This window comes from Scyliorhinus canicula, chromosome 2 (genome assembly GCF_902713615.1).
Source record: "Scyliorhinus canicula chromosome 2, sScyCan1.1, whole genome shotgun sequence".
Classification (NCBI taxonomy): Eukaryota; Metazoa; Chordata; class Chondrichthyes; order Carcharhiniformes; family Scyliorhinidae; genus Scyliorhinus; species Scyliorhinus canicula.
In genome coordinates this window covers 287,480,303-287,506,982 of record NC_052147.1, presented here as the reverse complement: position 1 = coordinate 287,506,982, position 26,680 = coordinate 287,480,303, and the positions used below count along the sequence as shown (strand labels likewise).

Below are 26,680 nucleotides of genomic sequence, written 5' to 3'. Positions count from 1 at the left end.
ATTCCTCCATCCTCTCAGACAGCACCTTCCCAATCACAACTAACCATGGGCAGCACGGTGGCACAGTGGTTAGCACAGTGCTCACAGCACACGGGCCTGGGTTCAATTCCAGCCTCGGGTGACTGTGCGGAGTCTGCACGTTCTCCCCGTGTCTGCGGGGTTTCCTCCGGATGCTCCGGTTTCCTCCCACAGTCCAAAGGTGTGCAGGTTCGGTGGATTGGCCGTGATGAATTGTTCCCTCAGTGTACAGGTTAGGGGGGATGGGGAGGGGGAGTGGGCCTGGATGGGGTGCTATTTCAGAGGGTTGGTGCAGACTAGATGGGCCGAATGGCCTCCTTCTGCACTGCAGGGATTCCAGGAAAACATCTCTCCCTCTGGTTCTTTCACTGATTCTCTCTGTGGCTCTCTGGTTACCAACTCTCCTGTTACTGGACCACTGGGCGGGATACTCCCCTACCCGGGAGAGGGGGGGGGGGGGGGGGGGGTCGGAGAATCCCACCCACTGTCTCCTCATAAACTGCCTCAAAGCCCCTCATGATTTTGAATGAGTCCATTAAATCCCCTCTTAACCTTCTCTCCTCTCAGCTCCATTCCAGTAGATTTCCCTCCGCCCCCTCTCCAAGGCCTTCCGAAGGTTTGGAGGTCAGAGTTCAATGACAACCAGTCTTTTCAAATGTTTTACTCAATCTCCTTGTTTTATACACTTAGGATTGTTAGTAAGAAAAAGGTAATTTTAAGAGATTAATATTGGTAAACATTAGAAGTAAGGTGTAACTTTAAGTGGGTTTAATTTAATGTTTCTGTGCCTGGAAGCAGTGGCGTGCAGAGGGGGGGAGGGGGGGCCGACGGTGCGTTGGCCCCGGGCATCCATTGGATGGGGGCATCAATCAGAGGCTATTGCTCTCCCCAATGTCCCCCAGATGCCTAAATTTTTCCACCTGAATTTAACAAATTGTTTTGCTAAGGGGGGGGGGGGGGGGGGGGAGGGGGTCACAATCAAATCCAGTGACTACCGACATGTACCTTGTGTCAGGGTGAGGTGACTGCGCTCCCAGACTCCCCCGCGGTGGGGAAACCGCTCTATCTGCCGCGCGGGCGGGCGGCCCGGGACTGCGCATGTCCAAGGGAGGGGGAGCTCCTCACATGCAGGGAAAGGCCCCGCACCCTGATCTGCGTGCTGAGATGTTGACCAATTAAAAAAGATTGAGGACCGGAGGAACTGTGGTTCTCCAGCCAATCAGAGCGCGGGCTTTGTGTGAGTGATAATTGAGCTTTCACACCGACGGAATCTTCCTCCTGTCTCCAACATCTGTGAGTAAAACACTTTCTTTTCTCCCCCTTTCCATTTCTTTTTTCATTCTGACCATCAATTGGTCACTTGCATCAACTGAAGGGAAAGGAAGTGAATCCAGGGAGGGTTCAGACTCTGGAAAGCTTGGCCCAGGTCTCTCTCTCAAAAATATTGACATCCTTTGCTCCCTCAGTTTGACACATGAAATGAAATGAAAATAGCTTATTGTCAGGGGCTGTTTAGCACAGGGCTACATTGCTGGCTTTGAAAGCAGACCAAGGCAAGCCAGCAGCACGATTCGATTCCTGTAACAGCCTCCCCGAACAGGCGCCGGAATGTGGCGAATACGGAATGTGACAATAAGCGATTTCCATTTCATAAGTAGGCTTCAAATGAAGTTACTGTGAAAAGCCCCTAGTATTGACCAGGACACGGGGGTAACTCCCCTGCTCTTCTTCAAAATAGTGGCTGTGGGATCTTCAACATCCACCTAATAGGGACAGACAGAGCCTCAGTTTAACAACTTATTTGAAAGAAGGCTGTTCTGACAGTGCAGCACTCCCTCAGTTCTGAGTGTGATTAGGGATTCAGTTATTCACCCCAACTGCTGACACACCAGCGAGTTCACTCTGGGGAGAGGCTGTTCACCTGCTCTGTGTGTGGGAAGAGATTCTCTCAATTAACCAACCTGCTGACACACCAGAGAGTTCACTCCGGGAAGAGGCCGTTCACCTGCAGTGTGTGTGGGAGGGGATTCACTCAGCCATCCATCCTGCTGAGACATCAGTGAGTTCATACAGGTGAGAAGACATTGACCTGCCCTCTGTGTGGTAAGGGATTCAGTCATTCATCCCAACTGCTGAGACACCAGCGAGTTCACACTGGGGAGAGACCATTCACTGCCCTCTGCACACAGCGGTTTGGAACATCATCTACACTGAAATGAAAATCACTTATTGCCACAAGTAGGCTTCACTGAAGTTACTGTGAAAAGCCCCTAGTCGCCACATTCCGGCGCCTGTTCAGGAGGCTGGTACGGGAAGTTATATTCAAAATGTTTTCCTTTCTCATAATATTTCTCAGTATATTAGGCCTTATACTTGAGTCTTTGGGGCATACAATCAAGATTTTCCCCGGGCATCACCAGATCTCTGCACGCCACTGACTGGAAGGGTAAAACCTTCCGAGCACAGAATTATGAGAGGCACAGACCGGGTGGATAGTCAGAGGCTTTTCCCAAGGGTGGAAGTGTCAATTACTCAGGGGCACAGGTTCAAGGTGAGAGGGGGAAAGTTTAAGGGAGATGTATGGGGTAAGTGTTTCACACAGAGAGTGGTGGGTGCCTGGAATGCGCTGCCAGAGGATGTGGTGGAAACAGCACATTAGCAACATTGATGAGGCATCAGGATGGGTCCATGAATAAGGAGGAAATAGAGGGATACGGACTGAGTAAGGGCAGATGGTGTTTTTTTAGTTCGGGCATCATGATTGGCACAGGCTTGGAGGGCCGAAGGGCCTGTTTCTGTACTGTACGTTTATTTGTTCTTTGTAGATTCATACTGGACAAAGGCTTGTTCGTGTGGGGGTTGGTTAAGTTCCAACTGTGTTTCTATTGTGCTTAGAGAGGGCTATGGTGTTAATAAATAGGCCAGCAAAGAAATGAGGGTGTTGCTTAGCAACTGGGGCTTATATTGTATAAAGATTTTCAGTTTTAGTTTAGATAGTTTGATGGCAGTTGGAGACAGGACCTCAGGGAGTGAATATCTCTCAACTCTCCCAGAACAAAGACTGGACAGGACGGGAGTTGCAAAGAGGCAGGATCTCTACAGTACACGTTATAGTCCATATAATCTGATCCTATAACTGTTACCCCTCATTCTAGAGGAAGCATTCTCTCCACATCGACTTTGTCAATACCTTTTATCATCTTATATACCTCCATTAGATCTCCTCTCATTATTCTGAACTCACAGAATCCATAGAAACCCTATCGTGCAGAAGTATGCCATTCAGCCCATCGAGTCTGCACTGACTATCCAAAAGAACACCATCCCCAAGTCCATTCCCCGGTCCACCCCCTCCTATCCCCAGATCCCTGTAACCTAACCCCCACATCTTGGACACGATGTGGCAATTTAGTGTGGTCAATCCCTTAATCAGCACACATTTGGACATGTTTAATCAATGCCTCTTCATTGTTGTTAAAACTAATTAATGGTCCTGTGACTCTGTGAAATGTCTTATGAAAAAATTATAAAAGTTAGTTGTTTCGAGCCAGAGTTTCATTCTGGATCTCCCTGTCCAGTTATAAAATAAACTGGGATCATAACAGTCTGCTATTTATAAAGCCCATAATCTACCATGTCTTTTTTACAGCCTTTGCAACGTACCCTGTAACCTTCAAAGATTCAGGAATATAATCTCCCAGTTCTCCCTGCGTGCTCATCCAGCGTAGGACTGGGCTCTCAAAGGGGACAGGGTACACAGGACTGTGGGAGGGGATTAAATGGGTGGGTGGAGTCAGTGATAGGGGAGAGTGTACATGGGGAGAGGGTACATGGGGAGAGGGTAGATGGGGAGAGGGTACATGAGGCGAGGGTACATGGGGAGAGGATACATGAGGAGAGGGTAGATGGGGAGAGGGTACATGGGGAGAGGGAACATGAGGAGAGGGTACATGGGGAGAGGGTACATGGGGAGAGGATACACGGGGAGAGGATACATGAGGAGAGGGTAGATGGGGAGAGGGTACATGGGGACAGGGTACATGGGGAGAGGGTACATGAGGAGAGGGTACATGGGGAGAGGGTACACGGGGAGAGGGTACACGGGGAGAGGGTACACGGGGAGAGGGTACATGAGGAGAGGGTACACGGGGAGAGGGTACACGGGGAGAGGGTACACGGGGAGAGGGTACATGAGGAGAGGGTACATGAGGAGAGGGTACATGGGGAGAGGGTACATGGGGAGAGGGTACATGGGGAGAGGGTACACGGGGAGAGGGTACACGGGGAGAGGGTACACGGGGAGAGGGTACATGAGGAGAGGGTACATGGGGAGAGGGTACATGGGGAGAGGGTATATGGGGAGAGGGTACATGGGGAGAGGGAACATGGGGAGAGGGCACATGGGGAGAGGGTACATGGGGAGAGGGTACACGGGGAGAGGGTACACGGGGAGAGGGTACATGGGGAGAGGGTACATGGGGAGAGGGTACATGGGGAGAGGGAACATGGGGAGAGGGTACATGGGGAGAGGGTACATGGGGAGAGGGCACATGGGGAGAGGGTACATGGGGAGAGGGTACATGGGGAGAGGGCACATGGGGAGAGGGTACATGGGGAGAGGGTACATGGGGAGAGGGTACATGGGGAAGGGTACATGGGGAGAGGATACATGGGGAGAGGGTACATGGGGAGAGGGTACATGGGGAGAGGGTACATGGGGAGAGGATACATGGGGAGAGGGTACATGGGGAGAGGATACATGGGGAGAGGGTACATGGGGAGAGGATACATGGGGAGAGGGTACATGGGGAGAGGGTACATGGGGAGAGGGTACATGAGGAGAGGGTACATGGGGAGAGGGTACATGGGGAGAGGGTACATGGGGAGAGGGCACATGGGGAGAGGGTACATGGGGAGAGGGTACATGGGGAGAGGGTACATGGGGAGAGGGTACATGGGGAGAGTGTACATGGGGAGGGGCACATGGGGAGAGGGTACATGGGGAGAGGGTACATGGGGAGAGGGTACATGGGTAGAGGGTACAGGGGAGAGGGTACATGGGGAGAGGGTACAGGGGAGAGGGTACATGGGGAGAGGGTACATGAGGAGAGGGTACATGGGGAGAGGGTACATGGGGAGACGGTACATGGGGAGAGGGCACATGGGGAGAGTGTACATGGGGAGAGGGTACATGGGCAGAGGGTGGCATGGGGAGAGGGTACACGGGGAGAGGGTACATGGGGAGAGGGTACATGGGGAGAGGGTACATGGGAGAGGGTACATGGGGAGAGGGTACATGGGGAGAGGGTACATGGGTAGAGGGTACAGGGGAGGGGTACATGGGGAGAGGGTACACGGGGAGAGGGGACATGGGGAGAGGGTACATGAGGAGAGGGTACATGGGGAGAGGGTACATGGGGAGACGGTACATGGGGAGAGGGCACATGGGGAGAGTGTACATGGGGAGAGGGTACATGGGCAGAGGGTACATGGGGAGAGGGTACATGGGGAGAGGGTACATGGGGAGAGGGTACATGGGGAGAGGGTACATGGGGAGAGGGTACATGGGGAGAGGGTACATGGGGAGAGGGTACATGGGGAGAGGGTACATGGGGAGACGGTACATGGGGAGAGGGTACATGGGGAGAGTGTACATGGGGAGAGGGTACATGGGCAGAGGGTGCATGGGGAGAGGGTACACGGGGAGAGGGTACATGGGGAGAGGGTACATGGGGAGAGGGTACATGGGGAGAGGGTACATGGGGAGAGGGTACACGGGGAGAGGGTACATGGGGAGAGGGTACATGGGGAGAGGGTACATGGGGAGAGGGTACATGGGGAGAGGGTACATGGGGAGAGGGTACATGGGAGAGGGTGCATGGGGAGAGGGTACACGGGGAGAGGGTACATGGGGAGAGGGTACATGGGGATGTGGGACGATGGGTTTGATCCAGTGAATATCTTGTTTGAATTTTGCCATTGTGTGTGGTTGCGATTTTGATGATGAATCTGGGACGTGTCATTTCACCAGGGGAGTTAATTATCAACTTTCTGTCCTTCTCCAGATGATCTGGTCTCAACATCAAACCAAAGTTGCAAATGTGAGACCCCGTGCAAGTTAACCAGATATAACAAGGAACTGTCCATGGTGAAAATTCCCAGCAGAGGTTCTGCCAAGTTCCTGGCCAAGAGGTACAACACCTCAGAGCAAAACATCAAGTAAGTATTTCTGTTTTTGTGTGAAAGATGACAGTCAGGATAGAGAAATCCACAGAATCATTGGGACGTTTATGGCACAAAAAGAGGCCACTTGGCCCATCATGTCTGTGTTGACAGAGAAACTAGCCCCCCCCCCCCCCCCCCCAGCCCAATCCCGCTTTTCAGCATTGAGGCAGCAGCTCTGCAGGGTCCAGAATGTGAGGTGCAAATCCTGACACCTTTTCAATGAGTTGAGGGTTCCTGCCTCCCCTCCCCTTTCAGGCAGCGGGTTCCTGACCCCCCCCCCCCCCCCCCCCCACAACGCTCTGGGTGAAAACATGTTCCTCATCTCCCCTCTAACCCTGCTACCAATCACTTCAAATGTGAGGCGACAGATCTTCAAGCTGCCGTCTGTGTCTCCTGACTTTCTGCCTCTCTTCCTCCCTCTAGAGAAAATTTCCTTGTACTGGACATTTACTTTGAAGCTTTGAATTATGAAAGAATTGAACAGAAGAAAGCTTACGATGTGGCAGGGCTGCTGGGTAAGTGGTTACGATGTGGCAGGGTTGCTGGGTAAGTGGTTACGATGTGTCGGGGCTGCTGGGTAAGTGGTTACGATGTGGCAGGGCTGCTGGGTAAGTGGTTACGATGTGGCAGGGCTGCTGGGTAAGTGGTTACGATGTGGCAGGGCTGCTGGGTAAGTGGTTACGATGTGGCAGGGCTGCTGGGTAAGTGGTTACGATGTGACAGGGCTGCTGGGTAAGTGGCTACAATGTGGCAGGGCTGCTGGGTAAGTGGCTACGATGTGGCAGGTTTGCTGGATAAGTGGTTACGATGTGGCAGGGCTGCTGGGTAAGTGGTTACGATGTGGCAGGGCTGCTGGGTAAGTGGCTACGATGTGGCAGGTTTGCTGGATAAGTGGTTACGATGTGGCAGGGCTGCTGGGTAAGTGGTTACGATGTGGCGGGGCTGCTGGGTAAGTGGTTACGATGTGGCAGGGCTGCTGGGTAAGTGGCTACGATGTGGCAGGTTTGCTGGATAAGTGGTTACGATGTGGCAGGGCTGCTGGGTAAGTGGTTACGATGTGGTGGGGCTGCTGGGTAAGTGGCTACGATGTGGCAGGGCTGCTGGATAAGTGGTTACGATGTGTCGGGGCTGCTGGGTAAGTGGTTACAATGTGGCAGGGTTGCTGGGTAAGTGGTTACGATGTGGCAGGGTTGCTGGGTAAGTGGTTACGATGTGGCAGGGTTGCTGGATAAGTGGTTACGATGTGTCGGGGCTGCTGGGTAAGTGGTTACGATGTGGCAGGGTTGCTGGGTAAGTGGTTACGATGTGTCGGGGCTGCTGGGTAAGTGGTTACGATGTGTCGGGGCTGCTGGGTAAGTGGTTACGATGTGGTGGGGCTGCTGGATAAGTGGTTAATGGTGTAATTGGGAAACCTAAATCAAAATATAGCAGATTGACCGGCACTTCCCAAAAATACAGGATCGAGCCGGAATAATAATCCAGGGAATATCGATCAATCGAATCAGTCAGAGAGGGAGAGTGACGGAGACACAGGGGGAGAGGGAGATGGGGAGAGGAGAATGGGAAGAGGGAGGGGGAGAGACAGAGAGGAAGGGGGAGTGGGAGAGGGAGGGGGAGAGATGGAGAGGGAGGGGGAGTGGGAGGGAGAGAGGGAGTAGGAGGAAGAGAGGGAGGGGGAGGGAGAGACGGAGGAGGAGAGATGGAGAGAGAGGGAAAGTGGGAGGGAGAGAGGGAGATGGAGAGGGAGGGGGAGAGGGAGTGGGAGGGGGAGAGGGAGTGGAGGGAGAGAGGGAGGGGAGGTGGGGAGAGGGAGGGGAAGGTGGAGAGGGAGTGGGAGGGGGAGAGGGAGTGGGAGGGAGAGAGGGGGGGAGCGATGGAGATGGAGGGGGTGTGGGTGGGGGAGAGGGAGGGGGAGAGGGAGAGGGAGGGAGAGACGGAGAGGGAGAGGGAGAGGGAGTGGGAGGGGGAGAGGGAGTGGGAGGGGGAGAGGGAGACGAAGAGGGAGAGGGAGGGGGAGAGGGAGAGGGAGGGGAGGGGGAGGGGGAGAGGGAGTGCGAGGGAGAGAGGGAGAGACGGAGAGGGAGAGGGAGTGGGAGGGGGAGAGGGAGTGGGATGGGGAGAGGGGAGAGGGAGAGGGAGGGGGAGAGGTAGAAGGAGAGGGAGGGGGAGTGGGAGGGGGAGAGGGAGTGGGAGGGGAGAGGGAGAGGGAGAGGGCGTGGGAGATGGGGAGATGGGGGGGGGAGTGGGAGGGGAGAGGGAGGGGAGGGGAGAGATGGAGGGAGAGGGAGTGGGAGTGAGAGAGGGAGATGAAGAGGGAGGTGGAGAGGGAGAGAGGGAGAGGGAGATGGGGAGAGGGAGGGGGAGGTGGAGAGGGAGATGGAGAGGGAGAGGGAGTGGGAGTGGGAGAGGGAGATGAAGAGGGAGGGGGAGAGGGAGAGAGGGAGAGGGAGATGGGGAGAAGGAGGGGGAGGTGGAGAGGGAGAGGGAGTGGGAGAGGGAGAGGGAGTGGGAGGGGTAGAGGGAGTGGTAGGGGAGAGAGGGAGAGACGGAGAGGTAGAGGGAGATGGGGAGAGGAAGGGGGAGGTGGAGGGGCAGGGAGAGAGAGAGAGAGGGAAAGATGGAGATGGAGAGACGGAGAGGGAGAGAGAGAGGGAGAGACGGAGAGGGAGAGACGGAGAGGGAGAGAGAGAGGGAGAGACGGAGAGGGAGAGACGGAAAAGGAGAGATGGAGAGGGAGGGAGAGAGAGAGGGAGAGATGGAGAGGGAGAGTTGGAGAGGGAGAGACGGAGAGGGAGAGACGGAGAGGGAGGGACAGAGAGGGAGAGAGAGGAGAGAGAGGAGACGGGAGGGAGAGACGGAGAGGGAGAGAGAGAGGGAGAGACGGAGAGGGAGAGACGGAGAGGGAGAGATGGAGAGGGAGGGAGAGACGGAGAGAGGGAGAGATGGAAAAGGAGAGACGGAGAGGGAGGGGGAGAGAGAGGGAGAGACGGAGAGGGAGAGACAGAGACGGAGAGGGAGTGGGAGGGGGAGAGGGAGTGGGGTGTGGGAGGGGGAGGGAGAGTGGGAGGCGGGAGAGAGGGAGAGGGAGAGGGAGGAGAGAGAGAGGGAGAGAGGGAGAGGGAGAGACAGAGACGGAGAGGGAGAGACGGAGAGGGAGAGACAGACAGGGAGGGGAGAGACGGAGAGGGAGAGACAGAGACGAAGAGGGAGTGGAGGGGCAGGGAGAGATGGTGATGGATGGAGTGTGGGATGGGGAGAGGGAGAGGGTGTGGGAGGGGGAGGGGGAGTGGGAGTGGGAGGGGGAGAGGGAGTGGGATGGGGAGAGGGAGAGGGAGAGGGAGGGGGAGAGGTAGAAGGAGAGGGAGGGGAGGGGAGGGGGAGAGGGAGTGGGAGGGGGAGAGGGAGAGGGAGAGGGCGTGGGAGATGGGGAGATGGAGGGGGAGTGGGATGGGAGAGGGAGTGGGAGGGGAGAGATGGAGGGAGAGGGAGTGGGAGTGAGAGGGAGATGAAGAGGGAGGTGGAGAGGGAGAGAGGGAGAGGGAGATGGGGAGAGGGAGGGGGAGGTGGAGAGGGAGATGGAGAGGGGAGGGGAGTGGGAGTGGGAGAGGGAGATGAAGAGGGAGGGGGAGAGGGAGAGAGGGGAGAGGGAGATGGGGAGAAGGAGGGGGAGGTGGAGAGGGAGAGGGAGTGGGAGAGGAGAGGGAGTGGGAGGGGTAGAGGGAGTGGTAGGGAGAGAGGGAGAGACGGAGAGGTAGAGGGAGATGGGGAGAGGAAGGGGGAGGTGGAGGGGCAGGGAGAGAGAGAGAGAGGGAAAGATGGAGATGGAGAGACGGAGAGGGAGAGAGAGGGGAGAGACGGAGAGGGAGAGACGGAGGGGAGAGAGAGGGAGAGACGGAGAGGGAGAGACGGAAAAGGAGAGATGGAGAGGGAGGGAGAGAGAGAGGGAGAGATGGAGAGGGAGAGTTGGAGAGGGAGAGACGGAGAGGGAGAGACGGAGAGGGAGGGACAGAGAGGGAGAGAGAGAGGGAGAGACGGAGAGGGAGAGACGGAGAGGGAGAGAGAGAGGGAGAAGGAGGGAGAGGGAGAGACGGAGAGGGAGAGATGGAGAGGGAGGGAGAGACGGAGAGGGAGAGATGGAAAAGGAGAGACGGAGAGGGAGGGGGAGAGAGAGGGAGAGACGGAGAGGGAGAGACAGAGACGGAGAGGGAGTGGGAGGGGGAGAGGGAGTGGGTGTGGGAGGGGGAGGGAGAGTGGGAGGGGCAGGGAGAGAGGGAGAGGGAGAGGGAGAGAGAGGGAGAGACGGAGAGGGAGAGACAGAGACGGAGAGGGAGAGACGGAGAGGGAGAGACAGAGACGGAGAGGGAGAGACGGAGAGGGAGAGACAGAGACGAAGAGGGAGTGGGAGGGGCAGGGAGAGATGGTGAGGATGGAGTGTGGGATGGGGAGAGGGAGAGGGTGTGGGAGGGGGGGGGGAGTGGGAGGGGGAGAGGGAGTGGGATGGGGAGAGGGAGAGGGAGAGGGAGGGGGAGAGGTAGAAGGAGAGGGAGGGGAGTGGGAGGGGGAGAGGGAGTGGGAGGGGGAGAGGGAGAGGGAGAGGGCGTGGGAGATGGGGAGATGGAGGGGGAGTGGGAGGGGAGAGGGAGTGGGAGGGGAGAGATGGAGGGAGAGGGAGTGGGAGTGAGAGAGGGAGATGAAGAGGGAGGTGGAGAGGGAGAGAGGGAGAGGGAGATGGGGAGAGGGAGGGGGTGGTGGAGAGGGAGATGGAGAGGGAGTGGGAGGGAGAGGGAGATGAAGAGGGAGGGGGAGAGGGAGAGGGAGAGGGAGATGGGGAGAAGGAGGGGGAGGTGGAGAGGGAGAGGGAGTGGGAGAGGGAGAGGGGGAGTGGGAGGGGTAGAGGGAGTGGTAGGGAGAGAGGGAGAGACGGAGAGGTAGAGGGAGATGGGGAGAGGAAGGGGGAGGGGAGGGGCAGGGGAGAGAGAGAGAGGGAAAGATGGAGATGGAGAGACGGAGAGGGAGAGAGAGAGGGAGAGACGGAGAGGGAGAGACAGAGGGAGAGAGAGAGGGAGAGACGGAGGGGGAGAGACGGAAAAGGAGAGACGGAGAGGGAGGAGGAGAGAGGGAGAGATGGAGAGGGAGAGTTGGAGGGAGAGACGGAGAGGGAGAGACGGAGAGGGAGGGACAGAGGAGGGAGAGAGAGGAGAGACGGAGAGGGAGAGACGGAGAGGGAGAGAGAGAGGGAGAGACGGCGAGAGAGGGAGGGAGAGACGGAGAGGGAGAGATGGAGAGGGAGGGAGAGACGGAGAGGGAGAGATGGAAAAGGAGAGACGGAGAGGGAGGGGGAGAGAGAGGGAGAGAGGGAGAGAGAGACAGAGACGGAGAGGGAGTGGGAGGGGGGGAGGGGAGTGGGTGTGGGAGGGGGAGGGAGAGTGGGAGGGGCAGGGAGAGAGGGAGAGGGAGAGGGAGAGAGAGGGAGAGACGGAGAGGGAGAGACAGGACGGAGAGGGAGAGACGGGAGAGGGAGAGACAGAGACGAAGAGGGAGTGGGAGGGGCAGGGAGAGATGGTGATGGATGGAGTGTGGGATGGGGAGAGGGAGAGGGTGTGGGAGGGGGAGGGGGGGGGGAGGGGCAGGGAGAGAGGGAGGGGGAGAGGGAGGGGAGAGGGAGAGGGAGAGGGAGAGAGGGAGAGGGAGATGGGGAGAGGAGGGGGAGGTGGAGAGGGGAGAGGGAGTGGGAGGGAGAGGGAGTGGGAGGGGTAGAGGGAGTGGTAGGGAGAGAGGGAGAGACGGAGAGGTAGAGGGAGATGGGGAGAGGAAGGGGGAGGTGGAGGGGCAGGGAGAGAGAGAGAGAAGGAAAGATGGAGATGGAGAGAGAGAGAGGGAGAGAGAGAGGGAGAGACGGAGAGGGAGAGACGGAGAGGGAGAGAGAGAGGGAGAGACGGAGAGGGAGAGACGGAAAAGGAGAGATGGAGAGGGAGGGAGAGAGAGAGGGAGAGATGGAGAGGGAGAGTTGGAGAGGGAGAGACGGAGAGGGAGAGAGGAGAGGGAGGGACAGAGAGGGAGAGAGAGAGGGAGAGACGGAGAGGGAGAGACGGAGAGGGAGAGAGAGAGGGAGAGACGGAGGGAGAGATGGAGAGGAGAGATGGAGAGGGAGGGAGAGACGGAGAGGGAGAGATGGAAAAGGAGAGACGGAGAGGGAGGGGGAGAGAGAGGGAGAGACGGAGAGGGAGAGACAGAGACGGAGAGGGAGTGGGAGGGGGAGAGGGAGTGGGTGTGGGAGGGGGAGGGAGAGTGGGAGGGGCAGGGAGAGAGGGAGGAGGGAGAAGGAGAGAGAGGGAGAGACAGAGAGGTAGAGACAGAGACGGAGGGAGAGACGGAGAGGGAGAGACAGAGACGAGAGGGAGAGACGGAGAGGGAGAGACAGAGACGAAGAGGGAGTGGGGGGGCAGGGAGAGATGGTGATGGATGGAGTGTGGGATGGGGAGAGGGAGAGGGTGTGGGAGGGGGAGGGGGAGTGGGAATGGGAGGGGGAGAGGGAGTGGGATGGGGAGGGGGGAGGGAGAGGGAGGGGGAGAGGTAGAAGGAGAGGGAGGGGAGTGGGAGGGGGAGGGGAGTGGGAGGGGGAGAGGGAGAGGGAGAGGGCGTGGGAGATGGGGAGATGGAGGGGGAGTGGGAGGGGAGAGGGAGTGGGAGGGGAGAGATGGAGGGAGAGGGAGTGGGAGTGAGAGAGGGAGATGAAGAGGGAGGTGGAGGGAGAGAGGGAGAGGGAGATGGGGAGAGGGAGGGGGAGGTGGAGAGGGAGATGGAGAGGGAGTGGGAGTGGGAGAGGGAGATGAAGAGGGAGGGGGAGAGGGAGAGAGGGAGAGGGAGATGGGGAGAAGGAGGGGGAGGTGGAGAGGGAGAGGGAGTGGGAGAGGGAGAGGGAGTGGGAGGGGTAGAGGGAGTGGTAGGGAGAGAGGGAGAGACGGAGAGGTAGAGGGAGATGGGGAGAGGAAGGGGGAGGTGGGGGCAGGGAGAGAGAGAGAGAAGGAAAGATGGAGATGGAGAGACGGAGAGGGAGACGAGAGAGGGAGAGACGGAGAGGGAGAGACGGAGAGGGAGAGAGAGAGGGAGACGGAGAGGGAGAGACGGAAAAGGAGAGATGGAGAGGGGGAGGGAGAGAGAGAGGGAGAGATGGAGAGGGAGAGTTGGAGAGGGAGAGACGGAGAGGGAGAGACGGAGAGGGAGGGACAGAGAGGGAGAGAGAGAGGGAGAGACGGAGAGGGAGAGACGGAGAGGGAGAGAGAGAGAGGGAGAGACGGAGAGGGAGAGACGGAGAGGGAGAGATGGAGAGGGAGGGAGAGACGGAGAGGGAGAGATGGAAAAGGAGAGACGGAGAGGGAGGGGGAGAGAGAGGGAGAGACGGAGAGGGAGAGACAGAGACGGAGAGGGAGTGGGAGGGGGAGAGGGAGTGGGTGTGGGAGGGGGAGGGAGAGTGGGAGGGGCAGGGAGAGAGGGAGAGGGAGAAGGAGAGAGAGGGAGAGACGGAGAGGGAGAGACAGAGACGGAGAGGGAGAGACGGAGAGGGAGAGACAGAGACGGAGAGGGAGAGACGGAGAGGGAGAGACAGAGACGAAGAGGGAGTTGGAGGGGCAGGGAGAGATGGTGATGGATGGAGTGTGGGATGGGGAGAGGGAGAGGGTGTGGGAGGGGGAGGGGGAATGGGAGGGGCAGGGAGAGAGGGAGAGGGAGAGGGAGAGAGAGGAAGAGACGGAGAGGGAGAGACAGAGATGGAGAGGGACTGGGAGGGGCAGGGAGAGATGGTGATGGATGGAGTGTGGGAGGGGGAGAGGGAGAGGGTGTGGGAGGGGGATGGGGAGTGGGAGGGGCAGGGAGAGAGGGAGAGGGAGAGTCGGAGAGGGAGAGGGTGTGGGAGGGGGATGGGGAGTGGGAGGGGCAGGGAGAGAGTGTGAATTTATAGATTTTGTTTGAGATTTCCTCACTTTCTGTCTCTTCCCCCTAGGGGATATTGGTGGTCACATGGGCCTATTCATTGGAGCAAGCCTGCTAACTATCCTGGAAATTATTGATTATATCTATGAGGTGAGGTGGTCTCTGTTCTCTCTGTGTTTCACAGTCGATTATAACTACATCATTCTACTTTATTTAGCCTGGAATGCGGGTTGTCTCTGGCAAGGCCAGTTTTTGCTGCTTTTCCCTGATTGCCCCGGACTCAGTAGTTTCCTTGGCCATTTCCGAGAGCAGCAGAGAGTGAACCACATCGCTGTGGGTCTGGAGTCACATGTAGGTCAGACCGGGTAAAGCCGGCAGATTTCCCGAAAGGCCATTAGTGACCCAGATGGGTTTGTTTTATTCATTTATACGATGTGGGTGTGGCTGGTCAGACCAACATTCATTCCCCATCTATAGTTCCCCTTCACAAGGTGGTGGTGAGCTGCCTTCTTGAACCGCTGCAGTTCCTGAGGTGTAGGTACACCCACAGTGCTGTTAGGGAGGGAGTTCCAGGATGTTGCCCCAGCGACAGTGAAGAAACGGCCAATATGTTTCCCAGTCGGGGTGGTGAGTGATGTCATGAGAATGCCGCTCTAAGAAATGTTTGGCTGCTCATATTACTGAAGTGATGTCAGAGTGTGGGTGGAGCTGGGCTGTCTGTCAGCTTTTTACTTTTGTTTTAGGCTGTTTGCTGCAGGGTGTGTTTTAGTTTCGCTTTCTGAGCTGGATAGCTGCAGTCACAGCCAGAAGGTGTATTAGAGTCTCTCTCTGTAATCTAAAGACTGAAAATCGATCCTGGTGATTTAAAACTAATAACAGCCGTGACTTTAACCGAATGTGCTTCTGTTGAAAGGTGTTTCTTCTGTCTTCAGGATGTTGTTGTATCCTTTGGGGGTTGTATTTGAATTAATGGTTGCTAAGATGTTCACTGTATGTTTTAAAAAGGTTAATTTGAGTTCATAGAATAAACATTGTTTTGCTTTAAAAAATACTTTTTGATTTCTGCTGTGCCACACCTGTAGAGTGGGCCGTGTGCTCCCCATACCACAATCTATTAAAAGTTGTGGGTCAGGTGAACTCCATGATACACTTTGGGGTTCTCTAAACCCTGGCCCATAACAAATTGGGGGATCGAGGGGGATAGAAGTCTATGTATTGGATTGGATGAGTGAACAGTGAGGGGTGAGCATATTGTGGTTGCGTTTCAGGTGTGGTATTCTAGTTTAAGTAGGGAGTGTGTTGTGGCCAATGGCTCTTTCAGAGGCTCTGAAGTTTTTGGGGGTGGAGACGGTCACACGCAGTACCTTACGGACAGAGACTAAAAGCAGACTGTTAGATTTGGCAAAAACATTGCAGTTAACATTACCTGAAAAAATGTGAAAAGATGAGGTAATTATGGCAGTTGCTCAGCATTTAAAGTTGCCTGAGATAGAGTCTAATTCATTGGAAATGGCAAAAATTCAGTTGCAGATTAAGCAACTTGAGCATGAAAAAGAATTAAAGCAGCTTGAATATGCAATCAGAGAAAAAGAAAGAGAGAGAAAGGGAGATACAGATTGGGGAAATGGAAAAGGAGAGAAAAGAAAGTAACAAAGAAAGAATAGCAGAACAAAAAGAAAGAAATCGAGAGGAAAGGGAACAAGAGAGAGAGAGTTTGAACTTCAGAAAATGGCCATGAAACATAACAGTCAGTTAAAATTGGCAGGCGCAAAGGGAAACATACAGTTGGATGATAATGATGAGGACAGTGAGAAAGAGCATCATAGACGAAGGCTTGGTGGGAATCTATTTAAATATGTCCAAGCATTGCCAAGGTTTGATGAGAAGGAAGTGGAAGCCTTTTTCATTTCATTTGAGAAGGTAGTTAAACAAATGAAATGGCCACAGGACATGTGGGTGTTACTGATTCAAACAAAGCTGGTAGGGAGAGCTAGTGAAGTGTTTGCATCACTACCGGAGGAGGTATCTGGGACGTATGAGGAGGTGAAAAAATCCATCTTAAGTGCATATGAGCTAGTGGCTGAAGCTTACAGACAAAGGTTTAGAAATTTAAGGAAAGAATTTGGTCAAACATACATGGAGTTTGAAAGGCTCAAACAGAGTAATTTTGATAGGTGGATAAGGGCTTTGAAAATAGATCAAACGTATGAAGCTCTCAGAGAAAATATATTTTTGGAGGAGTTTAAAAATTCAATTCTTGATGTAGTGAGAATTCATGTGGAAGAACAGAGGGTTAAAACTGCGAGGTTAGCAGCAGAAATGGCAGATGATTATGAATTAGTTCATAAATCAAAGCATGGTTTCCGACATCAGTTTCAGCCTGTGAGGGATAGAAACTGAGGACATGAGAAATACTCAAGTGGTAAAGGTAAAGGTGATCTGATGGGATATAATAAAGAGAGTGTACCTCAGATTAAAAAAGAAATCCAGGAGGGTGGAACAGAAATGAAAAGTTTCAAATGTTTTCACTGTAATAAACTAGGCCATGTAAAGGCACAGTGTTGGTGGTTGAAGAAAAGCACTGGGAAGGCTGATGTGGTAAAACAGGATAAGACAGTGGGATTTGTTAAAGTGGTAAAGGAAAGCCCAAGGGACACGAAGGAGGTGCAAACGATTGTACACCCTGATCAAGAGGTGATTGAGAAGAAGGTGCCAGATCTCTTTAAATAATTTACTTGTGTGGGTAAAGTTTACTCATGTGTATCAGGAGGAGCAGGTAAAGAAGTCACAATTGTAAGAGATACGGGAGCTAGTCAATCTTTAATGCTAAGAGATGAGGAGTTATGTAGTTTGGGAAGAATGTTGCCAGAAAAGGTGGTGATATGTGGAATTCAGGGTGAGAGGAGTTGCGTTCCATCATATAAGGGAAGGTTGGAAAGTCCAGTGAAGAGTGGTGAAGTGGTAGTAGGAGTAATAGTAGGAGAAACTATCTTGTCCAGGAATAAGTTTATCTTGGGCAATTATATAGCTGGATCACAGGTGGGAGTGACACCTACTGTGGTTGATAAGCCAGTGGAAAATCAGACAACTGAAGTGTTGAAGGATGAATATCCTGGGATCTTTCCGGATTGTGTAGTAACAAGGTCGCAAAGTCACAGGTTAAGACAAGAGGAGAAATCAAAGAGGGAAGATGAAGTTGAAGTGCAATTATCAGAAACGATTTTTGACCAGATGGTTGAAAAAGAACAAGAACAGGTGGAGGATGAGGCGGATATTTTTAGTTCAGAAAAATTGGTGGATTTACAACAAAAAGATATAGAAATAAAACGGATGTATCAGAAAGCATACGCGGAAGAGGAATCTGAGTGTATACCAGAGTGTTATTACCGTAAAAGTGATGTCTTGATGAAAAAATGGAGACCTTTACATATGCAGGTGGATGAAAATGGGCAGAAGTTCATCAAGTAGTATTGCCGGTAGGGTATAGAAAGGAGGTGTTGCGAGGAGCACATGAGGTACCGGTATTTGGGAATAAGGAAAACTCAAGCTAAAATCCAAAAACATTTTTATTGGCCTGGACTACATAAAAATGTAGTTAAACTTTGTCAATCATGTCACACATGTCAAGTGATAGGGAAACCTCAAGCAGTGATAAAACATTTGACAAACCTTTTACAGGGGTCCTAATTGATTGCGTAGGACCGTTTCCTAAAACGAAAAGTGTGAATTAATATCTTTTGACTATAATGGATGTGTCTACTAGGTTTCCAGAGGCCATTCCAGTACGTACTATTACAGCTAAAAAGATTGTGGAGGAATTACTTAAATTCTTTACTAGATATGGACTACCCACAGAAATACAATCGGATCAAGGATCGAATTTTACCTCAAGGTTATTCAAAGAAGTTATGGATAGCTTAGGAATAAAGCAATTTAAATCAACTGCGGACCATCCAGAATCGCAGGGAGCGTTAGAAAGGTGGCATCAGACATTAAAGACAATGTTGAGGGCGTATTGTCAAGATTATCCAGGGGATTGGGATAAAGGAATTCCATTCGTACTGTTTGCAATTAGGGATGCACCCAATGAGTCAACCAGTTTAGTCCTTTTGAACTAATTTTTGGTCATGAGGTAAGAGGACCACTTAAATTGATTAAGGAAAAATTGGTGAGTGAGAAATCGGAAATTACATTATTGGATTATGTGTCAAATTGTAGGGAATGATTAAATGGAGCAGGTGAATTGGCTAGCCAACATTTAAAAGTTGCACAAAATATGATGAAACGGGTAGTGGACAAGAAATCCAAAGTTTGTAGTTTTGTCAGTGGGGATAAAGTTTTAGTGTTGTTACCAGTGGTAGGTGAGCCTTTAAAAGCTAGGTTTTGTGGACCGTATCAGATTGAAAGGAAATTAAGAGGTGAATTATGTGGTAAAAACACCAGATAGAAGGAAGACTCACCGAGTGTGTCATGTGAATATGCTTAAAAGGTACTTTGAAAGGGAAGGAGAGAAAAAGGAGGAGGTTTTAATGATTCTAACTCAAAGTCACGAACCAAATCCAGATGACTGTGAATTTGACAGACCTCAAATTAAATTGGAAAATTAGGATGTTCTTAAAAATTGGGATAAATTGTTGAGTTACCTTCCAGAGGAAAAACAAACTGACCTGAAAGAGTTATTGATATCACATGGGGAAGTTTGTAGAGATAAATTGGGAAGCACTAAAATGGCTATACATGATGTAGATGTGGGAAATGCTGTTCCAATCAAAGAACAGCCATACAGACTTAACCCTCTAAAACTGGCATAGGTTAACAAAGATTGAAAGTATGCTGAAAAATGGCATAATTGAAGTGAGTTGCAGCCAATGGAGCTCACCCATAGTGATGGTACCTAAACCAGACGGTACCCAATGGTTGTGTGTGGACTAGAGAACGGTTAATGCAGTTACAAGAATGGACTCTTATCCTATTCCCACGTTTGGAGGATTGCATTGAGAAAGTGGGACAATCTGCTTTTATTTCCAAACTGGATTTACTGAAAGGTTACTGGCAGATACCTTTATCTGAAAGGGTGAAGGAGATTTCAGCTTTTGTGACTCCAGATGGTATATACCAATTCAAAGTTATGCTATTTGGCATGAAAAACACCCCAGCCACATTTCAACGGTTAACTATCAAAGACGTTTCAGGATTACCCAATTGTGCGGTATACATCGATGATCTGGTAATTTTCAGCCAGACATGGAAAGAACATTTAAAACATCTGATGGAGTTATTCAAGCGACTTCAGGAGGCGGGTTTGGTGATAAACCTAGCCCAAAGTGAATTTGGAAAAACCCAAGTCACTTTCCTTGAGGTGTTTCCGATACCGTCAAGATGAAGGGAAATAATGCAATTTCTTGGCATGAGTGGATTTGGTCGAATATTTGTGCAAAGGTTTTGTAGCGTGGTTGCTCCACTGATGGACTTGCTGAAGAAACGTCGACATTTTCAATAGACAGCGGAGTGTCAGCAGGTATTTGACTGCCTGAATGCTGTGATAACCAATGCTCCTGTGTTGGAGAATTTCAAGGGACTCTGTGATCAGATTGAACTAAAGTATCTGACTTTAAAGAGACATGCCGAGGAGTAGAGAAATGGACGGATCGTGCAGAGACCTTCTTGTTCAAAGAGACTGTCAATCGAGCAGGATTCCAGTTGGAGGAAGAAGAACGAAAGAAAATGGACTATATTATTACACCTGTTTGAGTGTGTTGTTTTTGAAACAAAAAGTATATTTACTGTGTGCATTGCTTAAAGGATAGTGAAAAGGTGACAAATCTTGAAGTTGATGATTTTTTTTTCTTGGGGGTAGGTGTCATGAGAATGTCGCTTTAAGAAATGTTTGGCTGCTCATATTACTGCAGTGATGTCAGAGTGTGGGTGGAGCTGGGCTGTCCTGTCAGCTTTTTACTTTCGTTTTTGTGCAGGCCTAAGGGTGTGTTTTAGTTTCGTTTTCAGAGCTGGATAGCTGCAGCCACAGCCAGAAGGTGGATGAATCGGTCTCTGTAATCGAAAGATTGTAAATCGATCCTGGTGATTTAAAACTAAGAACAGTAGTGACTTTAACCTAATGTGCTTCTGTTGAAAGGTGTTTCTTCTGTCTTCTGGATGTTGTTTGGGAAGTTATTAAGGATTACTTAGTGTTGTATTCTTTGGGGGTTGTATTTGAATTAATGGTTGCTAAGTTGTTCACTGTATGTTTTAAAAAAGGTTAACTTGAGTTCATAGAATAAATATTGTTTTGCTTTGAAAAATACTTTTCCATTTCTGCTGTACCACACCTGTAGAGTGGGCCGTGTGCTCCCCATACCACAATCTATTAAACATTGTGGGTCAGGAGAACTCCATGATACACTTTGGGGTTCTCTAAACCCTGGCCCATAATAGTCACTTGGAGGGGAACCTCCAGGTGGTGGGGTTCCCAGGTATCTGCTGCTCTTGTCCTTCTAGATGGTAGCGGCCGTGGGTTTGGAAGGTGCTGCTGAAGGAACCTTGGTGAGTTACTGCAGAGCATCTTGTAGATGGTACACACGGCTGCCACTGTTCGTCGGTGGTGGAGGGTTTGAATGTTTATGGAAGGGGGAGCAATCAAATGGTACTGCTTTGTCCTGGATGGTGTCGAGCTTCTTGAGTGTTGTTGGAGCTGCGCTCATCCAGGCAAGTGGAGAGTATTCCATCACACCCCTGACTTGTGCCTTATAGATGGTGGACAGGCTTTGGGTGGTCAGGAGGTGAGTTACTCACCGTAGGATTCCCAGCCTCTGACTGATGGCTTCTTCTGCTGAACCACAGCTAGGAGCTGAGTAGTCAGGTGGGGATGGTGTGGCGTAAGGATCTGACGATGCGATGGTCCTACAGGAGGTAATTGTTATTGACTGACCAATCAATAATAACAATAATAATAGTAATTATGTTGTTTCTGTGCAGCTGATTCGGAATAAACTTCGTCAAGTGCTCAACCCTCACCGCCGCACTCCGACCGAAACTCAGAAAAACATTGCAACATTCATACTGGACGACATCAAACTCGTGAGTATCCTCGAGAAAGAAAATACTGACCCTGTGGCAGTGCGGCACTCCCTCAGTACTGACCCTCTGACAGTACAGCACTCCCTCAGTACTGACCCTCTGACAGTGCAGCACTCCCTCAGTACTGACCCTCTGACAGTGCGGCGCTCCCTCAGTACTGACCCTCTGACAGCGCAGCACTCCCTCAGTACTGACCCTCTGACAGTGCGGCACTCCCTCAGTACTGACCCTCTGACAGTGCAGCACTCCCTCAGTACTGACCCTCTGACAGTGCGGCACTCCCTCAGTACTGATCCTCTGACTGTGCAGCACTCCCTCAGTACTAACCGTCTGACAGTGCGGCACTCCCTCAGTACTGACCCTCTGACAGTGCAGCACTCCCTCAGTACTGACTCTCTGACAGTGCAGCACTCCCTCAGTACTGACCCTCTGACAGTGCGGCACTCCCTCAGTACTGACCCTCTGACAGTGCAGCGCTCCCTCAGTACTGACCCTCTGACAGTGCGGCACTCCCTCAGTACTGACCCTGTGGCAGTGCGGCGCTCCCTCAGTACTGACCCTCTGACAGTGCGGCACTCCCTCAGTACTGACCCTCTGACAGTGCAGCACTCCCTCAGTACTGACCCTCTGACAGTGCGGCACTCCCTCAGTACTGACCCTCTGACAGTGCAGCACTCCCTCAGTACTGACCCTCTGACAGTGCGGCACTCCCTCAGTACTGACCCTCTGACAGTGCAGCACTCCCTCAGTACTGACCCTCTGACAGTGCGGCACTCCCTCAGTACTGACCCTCTGACAGTGCAGCACTCCCTCAGTACTGACTCTCTGACAGTGCGGCACTCCCTCAGTACTGACCCTCTGACAGTGCGGCACTCCCTCAGTACTGACCTTCCGACAGTGCGGCACTCCCTCAGTACTGACCCTCTGACAGTGCAGCACTCCCTCAGTACTGACCCTCTGACAGTGCAGCACTGCCTCAGTAGTGACGCTCTGACAGTGCAGCACTCCCTCAGTACTGACCCTCTGACAATGCGGCACTCCCTCCGTACTGACCCCCTGACAGTGCAGTGCTCCCTCAGTACTGACCCTCTGACAGTGCGGCACTCACTCAGTACTGACCCTCTGACAGTGCAGCTCTCCTTCAGTACTGACCCTCTGACAGTGCAGCACTCCCTCAGTACTGACCCTCTGACAGTGCAGCACTCCCTCAGTACTGACCCTCTGACAGTGCGGCACTCCCTCAGTACTGACCCTCTGACAGTGCAGCACTCCCTCAGTACTGACCCTCTGACAGTGCGGCACTCTCTCAGTACTGACCCCCTGACAGTGCAGCGCTCCCTCAGTACTGACCTTCTGACAGTGCGGCACTCCCTCAGTACTGACCTTCTGACAGTGCGGCACTCCCTCAGTACTGACCCTCTGACAGTGCAGCACTCCTTCAGTACTGACCCTCCAACAGTGCGGCACTCCCTCAGTACTGACCCTCCGACAGTGCGGCACTCCCTCAGTACTGACCCTCTGACAGTGCAGCACTCCCTCAGTACTGACCCTCTGACAGTGCAGCACTCCCTCAGTACTGACCCTCTAACAGTGCAGCGCTCCCTCAGTACTGACCCTCTCACAGTGCAGCACTCCCTCAGTACTGACCCTCTGACAGTGCAGCACTCCCTCAGTACTGACCCTCTGACAGTGCGCACTCTCTCAGTACTGACCCCCTGACAGTGCAGCGCTCCCTCAGTACTGACCTCCTGACAGTGCGGCACTCCCTCAGTACTGACCCTCTGACAGTGAAGCACTCCCTCAGTACTGCCCCTCTGACAGTGCAGCACTCCCTCAGTACTGACCCTCTGACAGTGCGGCACTCCCTCAGTACTGACCCTCTGACAGTGCAGCACTCCCTCAGTACTGACTCTCTGACAGTGCGGCACTCCCTCAGTACTGACCTTCCGACAGTGCGGCACTCCCTCAGTACTGACCCTCTGACAGTGTGGCACTCCCTCAGTACTGACCCTCTGACAGTGCAGCACTCCCTCAGTACTGACCCTCTGACAGTGCAGCACTCCCTCAGTACTGACCCTCTGACAGTGCGGCACTCCCTCAGTACTGACCCTCTGACAGTGCAGCACTCCCTCAGTACTGACCCTCTGACAGTGCGGCACTCTCTCAGTACTGACCCCCTGACAGTGCAGCGCTCCCTCAGTACTTACCTTCTGACAGTGCGGCACTCCCTCAGTACTGACCCTCTGACAGTGCAGCACTCCCTCAGTACTGACCCTCTGACAGTGCGGCACTCCCTCAGTACTGCCCTCTGACAGTGCGGCACTCCCTCAGTACTGACCCTCCGACAGTGCGGCACTCCCTCAGTACTGACCCTCCGACAGTGCGGCACTCCCTCAGTACTGACCCTCTGACAGTGCGGCACTCTCTCAGTACTGACCCTCTGACAGTGCGGCACACCCTCAGTACTGACCCTCTGACAGTGCAGCACTCCCTCAGTACTGACCCTCTGACAGAGCGGCACTCCCTCAGTACTGACCCTCTGACAGTGCAGCACTCCCTCAGTACTGACCCTCTGACAGTGCGGCACTCCCTCAGTACTGACCCTCTGACAGTGCGGCACTCCCTCAGTACTGTCTGATGCTTTTTGGAATAATCCACTCACATTGAGGTTCTCTATCTATAAACTAATGAGCATAAGCTGTTGATGATTCAGATATGTGCCGTGCTGGAGTCTGGCCATATGAATTGAAAATCTAACCATCATTGTTTGAAATGACTGTGGATTTGGGAGCAGTCCATGTAACCTGAGATTTCTGTCTTACTGCCCACAGGCCTCGTGTGAGTCTCGGAGATGTAACCCTGATGGAGTGGCCATCACCAGTAACGTGCTGCCTCAGCATCGTCAGCACAGACTGCCGTTTGAGGACTTTGCCTGCTAAGTCTGGGCACCCTGTCCCCTCCTGTCCCCTTCCATCTCTCCCTCCTTCCCTCCCTCTTCTCAATAGTCTTTGAACAGAGAGCCCGTGGACTTCTTTGTCGTCTTACTGACCCAAGCCTCTTCGCAGCTGAAACACAAGCCAAAGTCTTGCACAATATTCTCAATATTCCTGTCGGCAAACCTCTTTCAAAGGACTTATTTAGTTGCTGTGGTAACCATCTGTATTCAAAACATTTCCTTGGAACTGCAAAATGTCTTTTTCTCTCCGTGTTTCTTTCTGATTGGACAGAGTGAAATTATTGCACTTTAGCTGAATTTAATTGTTGATTTTGAGCTGTTTTCAGACCTCGAGGGGAACGGTCTGTTGTCAGCCTCGCATGTGGCAGATTTGTTGAAAATTAATTACATTCCTCCTGGCGGGGCCCTGACTGTACAAAACCTGAACTAACCGCCTGCTGGAAACATTCCTCTGCAATGAGCAGGATCACAGTGAGCTGGATCACAGTGAGCTGGATCACACTCAGTCAGCTGGATCACAGTGAGCTGGATCACAGTGAGCTGGATCACAGTGAGGTGGATCACAGTGAGCTGGATCACAGTGAGCTGGATCACAGTGAGCTGGATCACAGTGAGCTGGATCACAGTGAGCTGGATCACAGTGAGGTGGATCACAGTGAGCTGGATCACAGTGAGCTGGATCACAGTGAGCTGGATCACAGTGAGCTGGATCACAGTGAGGTGGATCACAGTGAGCTGGATCACAGTGAGCTGGATCACAGTGAGCTGGATCACAGTGAGCTGGATCACACTCAGTGAGCTGGATCACACTCAGTGAGCTGGATCACAGTGAGCTGGATCACACTCAGTGAGCTGGATCACAGTGAGCTGGATCACAGTGAGCTGGATCACAGTGAGCTGGATCACACTCAGTGAGCTGGATCACAGTGAGCTGGATCACAGTGGGCTGGATCACAGTGAGCTGGATCACAGTGAGCTGGATCACAGTGAGCTGGATCACAGTGAGCTGGATCACTCTCAGTGAGCTGGATCACAGTGAGCTGGATCACAGTGAGCTGGATCACAGTGAGCTGGATCACAGTGAGCTGGATCACAGTGAGCTGGATCACAGTGAGCTGGATCACAGTGAGCTGGATCACACTCAGTGAGCTGGATCACAGTGAGCTGGATCACAGTGAGCTGGATCACAGTGAGCTGGATCACAGTGAGCTGGATCACACTCAGTGAGCTGGATCACAGTGAGCTGGATCACAGTGAGCTGGATCACAGTGAGCTGGATCACACTCAGTGAGCTGGATCACAGTGAGCTGGATCACAGTGAGCTGGATCACAGTGAGCTGGATCACAGTGAGCTGGATCACAGTGAGCTGGATCACTCTCAGTGAGCTGGATCACAGTGAGCTGGATCACAGTGAGCTGGATCACAGTGAGCTGGATCACAGTGAGCTGGATCACAGTGAGCTGGATCACAGTGAGCTGGATCACAGTGAGCTGGATCACAGTGAGCTGGATCACAGTGAGCTGGATCACAGTGAGCTGGATCACAGTGAGCTGGATCACAGTGAGCTGGATCACAGTGAGCTGGATCACACACAGTGAGCTGGATCACAGTGAGCTGGATCACACTCAGTGAGCTGGATCACAGTGAGCTGGATCACAGTGAGCTGGATCACACACAGTGAGCTGGATCACACACAGTGAGCTGGATCACAGTGAGCTGGATCACACTCAGTGAGCTGGATCACACTCAGTGAGCTGGATCACAGTGAGCTGCATCACAGTGAGCTGGATCACAGTGAGCTGGATCACAGTGAGCTGGATCACAGTGAGCTGGATCACACTCAGTGAACTGGATCACAGTGAGCTGGATCACAGTGAGCTGGATCACACTCAGTGAGCTGGATCACAGTGAGCTGGATCACAGTGAGCTGGATCACAGTGAGCTGGATCACACTCAGTGAGCTGGATCACAGTGAGCTGGATCACAGTGAGCTGGATCACAGTGAGCTGGATCACACTCAGTGAACTGGATCACAGTGAGCTGGATCACACTCAGTGAGCTGGATCACAGTGAGCTGGATCACAGTGAGCTGGATCACAGTGAGCTGGATCACACTCAGTGAGCTGGATCACAGTGAGCTGGATCACAGTGAGCTGGATCACAGTGAGCTGGATCACAGTGAGCTGGATCACACTCAGTGAGCTGGATCACACACAGTGAGCTGGATCACAGTGAGCTGGATCACAGTGAGCTGGATCACAGTGAGCTGGATCACACTCAGTGAGCTGGATCACACACAGTGAGCTGGATCACAGTGAGCTGGATCACAGTGAGCTGGATCACAGTGAGCTGGATCACACACAGTGAGCTGGATCACAGTGAACTGGATCACAGTGAGCTGGATCACAGTGAGCTGGATCACAGTGAGCTGGATCACAGTGAGCTGGATCACAGTGAGCTCGATCACAGTGAGCTGG

General features: G+C 52.9%; 1 protein-coding gene across 1 annotated transcript in view; it reads left to right on the top strand.

Annotated features, from left to right (window-relative positions):
• Positions 1–24,682, top strand: part of asic4a (acid-sensing (proton-gated) ion channel family member 4a) — a 236,367-nt gene extending 211,685 nt beyond the window's left edge. Inside the window, exons 6-10 of the mRNA XM_038790220.1 lie at positions 6,084–6,237; positions 6,667–6,758; positions 14,243–14,322; positions 21,145–21,246; positions 24,078–24,682. Coding sequence (XP_038646148.1) covers positions 6,084–6,237; positions 6,667–6,758; positions 14,243–14,322; positions 21,145–21,246; positions 24,078–24,185 — 536 coding nt within the window. The 3' untranslated portion in view covers positions 24,186–24,682. The remainder of the gene's footprint in view (positions 1–6,083; positions 6,238–6,666; positions 6,759–14,242; positions 14,323–21,144; positions 21,247–24,077) is intronic.
• Positions 24,683–26,680: the final 1,998 nt, after the last annotated feature.